The 11579-nt window shown below is 22.4% G+C and overlaps 2 protein-coding genes across 2 annotated transcripts; one reads left to right on the top strand and one right to left on the bottom strand.

The window, feature by feature from the left end:
• Nucleotides 1-454: 454 nt before the first annotated feature.
• On the bottom strand, nt 455-2722 carry ENU1_052390 (DNA mismatch repair protein mutS, putative; the record flags this gene model as incomplete). The annotated part of the gene is made up of 1 exon (XM_008857901.1): nt 455-2722. One exon carries the CDS (start codon nt 2720-2722, stop codon nt 455-457), a length of 2268 nt encoding a protein of 755 aa, XP_008856123.1.
• A 215-nt stretch (nt 2723-2937) lies between these two features.
• Nucleotides 2938-9699, top strand: ENU1_052400 (hypothetical protein; the record flags this gene model as incomplete). The annotated part of the gene is made up of 1 exon (XM_008857902.1): nt 2938-9699. The coding sequence occupies one exon, from the start codon at nt 2938-2940 to the stop codon at nt 9697-9699; it is 6762 nt and encodes a 2253-aa protein (XP_008856124.1).
• Nucleotides 9700-11579: the final 1880 nt, after the last annotated feature.

The raw sequence follows: 11579 nt of genomic DNA on the forward strand, positions 1-11579 counted from the left end.
TATATTTCCTAATTGTGACATAGATCGAGGATAATATAAGGGAAAAGAACATTATATGAGACAATAGTTTTCAAATTAAAAATAGAAAATAAGATACAAAAACCTTTTCTATTTCTTCCATTAAAGATAGTTTCTTCACACTATTTTATCATTAAAGTAATTAAGCTCGCATAGAATTTATGGTATTTGTTATTTGTTTCTCAAGCACGAGACAACGTCCTATTAAATATCTCTTAGAATATTTTAATTTTCTAATATTAATATTATTTTTTAGTACTTAGTTATTTATAGAAGTATGACTTTTTTTTATCTTCTAGAAATATAAAAATAACTCTATGGAAGATTTTATTAATGACTAAAAATCCTTAAATTAATAAATATTTTAATTATTTGGGTTTTGTTTCTAAATAATTTGAATAAAAAAACAATTAGTAACACAATTAAGAATAATACGTTATTCTTCAAGAAACATTTGTTTCAGATATTTTAAATACGCACGTAAATTGGATTGATCAAGCTGGCTATCTTTTAGAGCAATTAACTTTTGACCAAGGTCATACTTTGCTGTATTAAATTGTTGGGTGGTATCTTTTTGAATATTCTTTTTGATTTCAATTGCGTTTTGGATGATAGAAAGAGGAAATCCAGCCATTTCTGCAATTTGAATTCCATAGTAGTCATTCTCATCAAACCCTTCTGTTAATTTGTATTTTGGACATAGTCCATGATCGTTCAATACAACTTCCATATGAAATTGACGTACAACATGAGGATATAGTCTTTCTAAGTTGTTTAATTCAGGGAAATGAGAAACAAAAAGGCATGTTGATAAGCTTTTAAGAATGATTTCTTCACTAACAGCCCATGAAATAGAAACACCATCAATAATCCCTGTTCCTCTTCCTAACTCATCAATAAGAATTAAGGAACTGTCATTCATTAATTCAATAATCTCTTTAACTTCTTCCATTTCTTTCATAAATGAGGATTGATTTAATTCTATTGAATCATCAGTAGATAACCTTGATAAGATGTTTGTTAATGGACGTATTGAAGCAGCTTTTGCAGGGATAAAACATCCCATATGACTCAAAATCATTAATAATGCTATTTGTCTAATATAGGTTGATTTTCCTCCCATATTTGGTCCATTAATTAAACAAAAACGAGAAGTATCATCAATATAAGTATCATTAGGAATAAACTGAGAAATAGATGTTTGTAAAATTGGATGTTTTCCTTGTTTGATAATAATTGAACGAGTGTCATTAAATTTTGGTTTACAAATTGTTGAGTTTGTTGATGAGTAAGTAACAAAACAAATGATCATATCCAATACTCCAATCATTTCAGCCATTTTGTTAAGAACGTTGATTCTTTTTTTTAATTCTTCAGACTTTTCTGAGATCATCCCAATTGATAATTTAATAATATCATTTTTGATAGAAAGGAATTTATTATTTAAGGAAATCATTTCTGGTGTATTGACAGAATATTTATTATCAGTTAATTTAACAACTCTACAACATCCTTCAGGAATATTTTGTTTTGTACCTTTGAAAATATAAGAGAATCCTGTTTGTGTAGTTTTTAATATCAACCCGAGAGCTGATGCTTCTTCAGCAGAGGTATGAATTTTTTCCAGTGTTTCTGTAAAAACTTGTTGGGAAACGTCGAGATATGGATTAATATTTTGTTTCATTACAAAACAAATTTTATTCATTGTATTTTTTGAAAGAATTATTGTTGGATTCATAACACTTTCTAGAATTAACTTTAATTCATTAATTTCTGGATCATCTAATATACTTCTCATTGTTGTAATAAGAAGTGGAGCATTTGTGTGAAGTTCAAAACCCTTTTGGAATTGAGGAATTGTATATAATAACTTATATAATTCACACATATTTTTTAAGATTGACTGAAGGGTTGTTGGACGGATAGAATCAATTCTATTTAGTTGAAGAATTGATGTAATGATTTTATCAATGTCAGGGAGTTGTTTAAGAAATTCAATTGAACGATAGTATAATTCTGAATTTCTAAGAAAGAACTCAACACAATTTTGTCTTTCAAGTATTGTTTCAATATCACAGGGGGGTTGCAGGATGTTATCAATTAATGTTTTTCTTCCATTATTTGTTAGTGTTGTATTAATAACAGCAAATAACGATCCTGTTTTCTTTGCATCTAAATTGTTTGTAATTAATTCCAATTGTTGAGCAGTTTGAACATCAATTCTTATTTTATTAGACAGAGGAATGTATTTTCCATATAATGCACTTGGCTGAATAATAAATGCAGACTTTTCAACTTTTTGAATTAAAGCATTAAATGATGCAGCACATAAATATCTTTTTGTTAAGTCCCTTCTAAGTAAATCACAACAACTTCCAACAAATAGTCTTTCTGATAACGTTACACCTTCATTTTCATTAAATGAACTTCTTGGAAGAAAAACAATTTTATTTCTATTTCTTTTAAGAAGTTGAGTTAATTCACTCTTTTCTTGAGTTTTGGAGATAATTATTTGTGTTGGAGAATACATGTTAATAAGGATTAGTGTTTGTATGTATGTGTTTGTGTCTAGGTATTGACATAGTCCAACAGTGTTAGAACCACATTCAAACCAACATACTCCTATTTCTTTTCCTTTTGTTTCACATAGTGCCATAACAATTTCCCTTTCATATAGGCTTTCATTTTCTCTTTTTCTTTTCATCTCAATTTTTAATTAACTACTCTCTTCATCAAAACTTCCTTATTTCTCTTGTTGTCTTTTCGTCACAAATGACAAGAACAAACAATGAATTTTTTGTAATTTTTTTGAATCATAAAAACTTTAAATCATAGAATTATAATAAAAATATAGTTATATTCTTATCACTATGTCTTGGCTGAGAAGTATTTTTAGAGGTTCAATCATATTTAGTTCACATGCAACACATGTTGCAACCAACTAAAGAAGAAGATGTTTTTAATGAATTTAAGGATAATATTGTACTACAGCTTAATGTTCTCAATGCAATAGGTACAGTCATGAAAAAGACTGATAAAAAAGTTTTAAATAAAATTATACCTATGGTTGGTCAGCTCATTGAGTTAACAAAAAAAGAAAAAGAAATAACTCAAGTTGGGCTGAATACTTCAGGTTCATTGTTAGTATTAGAGGAGATTTACCAAACTATGAATGAAGAAAAGAGTAGAGAATATGTCAGTTATATTCAAGAGGTTATGACAATCAAGATGCCTATTACAGGAATGGGATTATATTATATGAGTGAAATCATTAAGTTATATGATAATATTATATTTGTTAATGAAGAAGTTGAGTTATTATTGCTAGAATTTAAACATATGAAAGAAGTTATCAATAAAACAATTGAAACATTTACTGTTTTGTCTACGTTACAAGAAAATAATGAAAGAAGTAAAATAATTGTCCAAGAATTTATTAGCCTTAATGAAGAAATTAAAAAGGAAGAAATAGAGCTAGAAAATAAACCAAATATGATTATTGATAAAATTAGATTAATAATAATGAAGCATTTTAAATATGTCGTTTCCTATTCAAAACTACAGAAAATATTTCTTGTTACTTCACAATTTTTTGCAATTCGTTTAGACAATATTATACAGCGTATTCAAAAGAATAAAAGTAATTTAACTCTAATAGACATTAATGACTTTATCTTTTTAATACAATACTATATTAATTGTATTTCTCTCATTTCATTCTATTATTTTACAAGTCAGTGGAATATTTCATCTTTTTGTAATAAGTTATTTCCATTACTTCAACAAACAATGAAATTAATGACTGACTTACTTCATAAAAGTCATACAACACAAGAGATATTTATATTTCTTGAGAAGTATAAGAATGAATTATTATTTATTTCATTTTCAATAAAATCTATAATAAAAGATATTGTTGAATTAATTCCATCAGTTTCATTTGAAACTTTTAAACATACTGTTAGTGATTTCTTTATGATAGTTGAAGAGATTGATCAACTTAATATTGATACTTCAATTTATGATATTATTGAAAGGATGAAAAAAGTTTCATTAATGCAAAAGAAATTTCAATCCATTATTTCCATGGTTGTTCAATATGATACAAAAGATGTTCATTTTGAGAATAGTATTAATGTTATAAGTCAAATGGTAAATATGATGGGATCAAGAAATACAACCAAAGTAATGGTTCATAACCAAATTAAAAATATCAAACAAAGTATCACCGAAATTATGATTGAATCTTCTCTTTTCATTCCAATATTTTCATTTGGGATAGAAACTCAAAAATTTGCATATCAAAATAATATTGTTTGTATTTTTTCTGAATGTCAACAATGTATGAAATATCTTTCTTCTTTTATTAGAAATAGTAAAGATGGAGGTGTATATCACAACTATGAGCCAATGCAAATGATTTCTTATTTAAAAAATTCTTATTTTCAAAAAAAGTTTTGTATATTTCCATCAGTATCAAAAGAAATTACTATTTTTTTTGATTTATTAGAAACAAGAAAATTTAAAACAATACATGAAATGGTACAATTTGTTTATGAATCTCAAATGGAAATAAGTAATTCATTTACACCTCAAACAGATATGATTCATTATTGTATTAATGAAACTAAAAACAAAATTTCATTATTTTTAAATGAAAGTTTAATTGAAAAATTAGAAGAAATTATTAGTAAAAGTATTATTGTATCAAAAATGTGTCAATGTTTTATTCTTCAAAATCAAACAAATGAAATAACAAAATATCCTTTAAGTATTGAAAAACAAATTAAATCAATTAAAATATTTAGTAAAAGTGGTAACATTTCATTAAAAATTATTAAAGAACCTATTCATGAACTTCAAAAAATTCTTAATTCATTACAGCAGTCATTATATTCTACTCCATTTGAAAGTTTTGGATTAGTTAGTTCACAATGTCATTCATCTGGTTCATCTTCATTTTTTCAATCACTTCATTCAATTTGTTCACAAAAACTTTTTTCAACAGATTCTACAATATCATCAGTAGACTCATGTTGTACAATTACATTAGATTATAGATTTAATGAAATTTTTGTTTTATTAAGAGAATCTTTTAATATTATAACATGTTTTAGAGGAAATGGTAAAAAGAAAATAACAAAAGAAGAATTTGTTAAATTTAAAGAGAAAATCGTTAATTGTACAGAACATTGTTTTATTTTTTTCTTTGACTTAGCTGATACTCAATATAAACAAATAACAACAAATGCAATAGAGGTATTTAAACAATACATTTATTTTATTTCAATTCCAACATTTCCAAAATATTATAATATTGTTTCAGAACATATGGCACCAACATGTTTAAGTTTCTTTTCAAGTATTCTTCGTAGTTTTTATTCAATTCTTTCACAAAAATTATTATCAGTTCGATCAGAAATTGAAAGTTTAGTTCATCATATGGAACCATCACAAGTAATTTTATTTACATTCCAAAAGAAATATAAACCACTTATACATGTGATAGAAGGATACTTAGATTATTTTGTATTATATGAACCAAAAAAGAATATATATCCAATTACTAAATTTATTAAATGGGCATATAAATTACCAACAATGAGTTTTCCTATTGACTTTAAACCACTTTTTATGTTTGATATTGAAAGTATTAAACCAACAAAAGAAATAAATAGTAATTTGTTATTAGAGAAGTTTTTAACAAAAAATACTATAGATGTATTACTTAATTTATATGGATTTGATAATACATTTAGACTATGTCTTCAAGAAGATCAAGAAATAATGGATATTATTTCTATTATTTCATGTTATCAAACATTTATTACAAAATCATCAACCCAATTTGAATTTATAACAAATGAATTAAACTTAAATAGTACATCAATTATTAATGAATTAACAGAAATTCAACAATACGTCAATTTACCAATTTTTGTTCATAAAATAATGTATGGAGTTACTAAAATATTAAAATATATATTTCCTATAAAAAGAGTTATATTTATATTAAGAAAAGAATTAAAGAAATTAATTAATTCATTTTCAAAAGATGAAGAAATTGAAGAAAATGGATTAAAAAATTATTTAATAATAATAAGATATTATTGTTTATTATTAAAATATAATTATATTAATGAAAATTGTAATATTATTAATAAATCACATTATTTAAATATTAATGAATTTATCTCAAATATTTTTGAAATTATTCATTTCTTATTTTGTCAAAGGACTTTTGATACAAGTTGGATTATGTTATTAAAATTTCATATTTCTTTCTTATTTTCAATTCAATTTGAAAAATTAGAGAATTTGATATATCCAGTAATATTTTTTATTATAAAAAATCAAAGTCTTGATGAATTACAGCAACAAGTTATTAATAAAGTAATTATTTCAATTAAACAATTATTAGGAATTGAATTAAAAAATTATGAACCAATTAATTTAGAAGTATTATTAAAATTCTCTCAAACAATTGTAGAACATTACAGTTCAATAGAAAAATTTAATGTTGTTAAAACACTTAATAAATTAAATAAAAAACAAAATAAAGAAGAATTAGATAGTTTAATACTATTATTTTATAAAATTATTTGTGATGAAATGTATTTAAATATTAATAATGAATTATATTATTCTTTAAATAAACTAAGAAAAAAAATAGTCAAATTTTATAATAATTTATTTGAAGAAATAAATTATACAATGTCATTAACAACTCTTATTACTGATTATATTAAGTTAGCACCAATGCAAGTAAAATTCTTATGGTTATGTTTATGTAATGTTCCTTCTTCTTCTTCTCTTTTAGAAATTATTCCTTTAATTAATACAATAAGTTTAATTAGTAATAAATTTCAATCAAGTATAGTTGCATTATATTTACCAACATTAGAAAAAATGATTAAAAATAAAGAGTCAGATGATAAAATTAAACAAATTATTTATATTATTATATCCATTTTATATCAACCATTAGGAAATATTGTAAAAAAATCAATTGAATTTGAATATCATCTTAATTGTTTAAAAATATTAAATGGAAGTGAAAAAATTATTTCATTAATTAGAAAAGAAAAAAGAGGAATTGAAAAGAATATATTTGAAATTAATTGTTATTTACAATTGGCTTATACTATAAATAATACTATAATGAAAAAAGAATTAATTAATAAATTTAGAAAGATTCAAAATGAAGTTTTAACAAACCATATTTTATTTGATCAATCCATTATTCAAAAATTAAATGAAATGAAAGAGATTAGTTTTACATTTGTGTCGAGTGATTTTTTTATTATATTTGATATTCTTCATATTTGTAAATCTTCATTAATGACTAATAAACAATCTTCATTAAAACAGATTTATAGATTAAAGTTAATGTGGTGTGAAATTGAACCATTTACTTGTTTTTTTGAAGGTAATCAAATTCCTTCAATGACTAATACAATATTTTGTAATATAACAATAGAAAATTCAATTAATAAGTTAATTAAACAAGTTATGGATAATAATATAGAACAAATTACTTCATTTAAATATATTTATGGAGTTATTCAATATCTTTTTAGAATAAATGATTTTGCAACAAGACATTTAAAAATAATATTTGATTATTATTCAAATCATGATATTATTGATATTTCTGAAAAAGACTTTAACTTAATTTCTTGTTATTTCTCAATGAAACAAACAGAAAAAATGTTTGTTGATGAAACTGAAGATTATGAAATATCATTATGTCATTTTATTCGTTCATTAATTATTCCAACTTCACTATTAGAATTAAAATCTATTAATCATAAATATAATCAATTTAATGAAATTTATAAATTTTCTTCAATTAATATAATTATTGATTCATACCGTTTTATTAATGTTTTTAAAATGAGTCATTTAACTATTAAAGACCAATTTAATAAAATTATTCATTTTAGTTATGCTTTACATTGTCTTGAAGAAACAATTATTCTCTTTAAAAAACAAACACAAGAAGTATTATTATTAAATATGATATTAAGTGTTATTGATACTTTATATTATCGTATTAATCAAAAAATGGAAATAATTTGTCAATGTAATGAATTTATTGATCTTTTAGAAGAAGAAAAAGTAATTAATATGATATTAACATTAATTTGTAACTATACAAGAATTGTAGAACATTTTATTGTATTAAAAAATATTTGTGGAGATCACTTAATATTACCAGTTCAATTGGATATATCAAGTATAATAAATATTCCCACTTTATTATTTTCATTAGGACAATTAATTATTGGTGGAGTGTCTCGTGGAGTAATGTATAAATGTGTTTGTGTTATTTCAATGGGATTAAAAAATGAAAAATTATGGGAGTATGCAAGAACATTAGGATATAAATCTGCAAAAACAGAATTTACTGATAAATTAATTCCTGATGATGAAGAATTACATATTTTTGAAAAAGTAATTCATAGTCTAATACAATCATTTCATACTCATCAAATCATTAATAAAAATTGTTATTCATTTGAACATGATAATATTATTGGAATAATTCGATTTGCTCTTCTTCAATTATTTTATCAATTTAAAACAAACAAAATGACATTTTTTTATGCATGTTTAAATCAACTATGTGTTTGTTTAATTGGACTTCTTGCTATTGTAATAGAACAAGACCAATCACTAAATACATTAATGACAGAAGTTATGAATTATCATGATTATAGTATTTCATTATTAAATGAAGAAATTGAAATAGATGTAATTGCTTTATTTAAACAAATGCATTTCATTTTAGATAAAGTTTATTGTATTTATTCACCTTCAAATTCTTTTATTTCTGACGAATTAGTTTCATCTCTAATAATTGAAAAATCTTTATTTATATTATATACTCATATAAAAGAAGTTGTTCATTCATTATTATTATCAAATCATTCAATACAAACAATGTCATACTCCAATTATATTTCTTTTATATGTTCATATAATAAAAAACTTTCTATTTTAATCCAAAATTTTATTAATTCGTTCTTTATTTCTTATTATATAAATAACGAAGAAATAGTTATTCATTTAAAGCATCCTATTATTTCTTTAATGCAAGTTCTATCTTCATTTTCTAAAACTACATTATGTCCTTTTCTTCAAGAAAGTACTATCACAATTAGTTCGTTATTATATCAAAATATGATTTCACTTCATTTCTACTTAGACGCATGTTTTATTTTTAGTCTCTTAAATAATTCTTCTGATGACTCTTCTCCTATTATTCGTAGAATGGTTTGTATTTTTGATAAGTTACTTGAAACACTTAATAAATCTACTTTGTTTGAAAACTTTCCTATAAATGAAATTATTTTAATTATTAATACTATTGTTTCAATAACTTCTACTATGTCTTCTTCATTAATTGAAATTCATCAAAGAATAAAAACTATTCTTTCAATTCTTTTAAATTTCATAGAAAATAATTATTTAAATTTTCATTCAAATATTCAAAATCAAACAGAAATTAATATTCATTTAAGTATTGCTCAATATGGTTTGCAACAATTTACTTCCCATTGTACTTGTTTATTAATTTCTCATCTATCTGATGATTCAACAACATTACTTATCTGTACTTATTTACAAATTATTGTTTCTGAAATTATTTCCATTATTTCTTTGTTGAATCATTAAATGTGTTATATTAATTCTATATTTTTTTTATTTCTTTTTCATTGTTTGAAACTGTTCAAAACAATTTAATTTTTTAATACTTTGGTTTTATTCATTAAAAATTATTTTATTTTCCTTGTTTTTCTTTTATCATTTATGTTTCTTAATTTCTTTGGAGATAGTCTTATTTCTATTGATTGTTAATTTTGTATGACTAGCAATGAATTGGTACTATGTTATTCTTCTGTAAACAGTCTTCTTTGGAATATTATTTTATTTATCTGTTTTTTTCTTTTTTTATTTTTTCTTAAGTACAATTCTTTTTTTTTACTCTTCTCAGAATGAATAGATAATATTTTTAATACAAAAGATTTGTTTGATAGTTATTCAAATTGTTACTGTTTACTTAAATTTTATTCAATAAAGTAAAATAGTTAATTCAATGGTAATTCTTTTATTTTATATTATTCTCTGATCACACAATATTAATTACATTTCTATGCTTTAAGAATAGTTATTCATCTACTATTTACTTATTCTTGAATATTTCACCATTAATGAGAAGTGTATTTTTTTTTCTATTCTTCATTATTTTATTTAGATTGAACTAATGTCTTTTTATATTTAATCAATTTATTTATTCTTCATTTAAATATTTATCTCTTCTTTATTTTAATTTTAATGTATATTAAAGATCCTCAATCTTTATTTTCTTATGATATGTTGTTTGTTCATATCATTATAAGCATCATATTACTAATTCATAATTTCATTTAGTCTCAATAACAAATAAATACTTTTTCTTTAATAATACCCATATTAACAAATATATCTCTATCTTAACAACTAAGTAACCCTACCATCTTTATAAATATTTATTCTACTATTATAATAAATGATACCTGAACAATAATAATCACTTCATTCTTGCAGTATTGAGTAATGTGTTTATTAACTAATTCAATCCTCATATTCATATGATAGATAGTGATTCAAATTCATCACTCATTTTGATATTTTATGAGTCGCTTCTGAACGTGCAACATTGTAACATTTTATTCAATACTTTCTATTTATTAACAAATAGAATTGAAGTTGGCTTATTAAAAATAATTCAATAACACCAAATTGAAATTCATTCATAAAGTTATTTTAAAACAATGTATAAATTATTTGCTGATTATGTATAACAAAAGAAATAATCATTAATAAATATGACTAATTGAAGAAAATAATATGTCACAAATAATAATAGTATTATTGAACAACGCCAATAAATTGATATTATTTTTATAAGATAAGCTCATTATTTAAGAAATAAAACAAAGTATTCAATGAATAAATCATAGACTAGTAAATTATTGAAAAATTCTCATTAATTGAATAATAAAGTTTATTTAAATATCAAATTTGGATTTACTTTAAATTAAAATTATTACCACAAATTTGATGAAAGAATGTCTTGATCTTAGTTTTTAGATACTTATTTGAATATGTTTATAAAAATAGTCAAACAGTAATGAAATAGAACATCAAAGAATTTTATAATATATAATCAATCAGGTCCATTAACACTAAATGATACGAACAAATATTATATACATACAATCAAATAATAATACATATTTCAATCAACATTAATTCATTTGTCATATTCATTCTGGTCATTGTAGTATCATAGAATATATAAATATATGATTACAAATAAAAGTATTGAAATTTAATAAATTCTTAATTAAACTGTTAATGGGAGAGAGTAAAATAGAGTTATTTTATTATTTTATTGATAAATTAACGTTGAATAGCAATTAAATATGATAGATCATTACATAATTATCTGTTCATTGTTTTTTAATATAAACTGAGAAAACAAAAGAAGAGAACTGAATAATAGTCTTAAA

The sequence above is a fragment of the Entamoeba nuttalli genome, assembly GCF_000257125.1.
Source record: "Entamoeba nuttalli P19 unplaced genomic scaffold asmbl_3025, whole genome shotgun sequence".
NCBI classification, from domain to species: Eukaryota; Evosea; order Mastigamoebida; family Endamoebidae; genus Entamoeba; species Entamoeba nuttalli.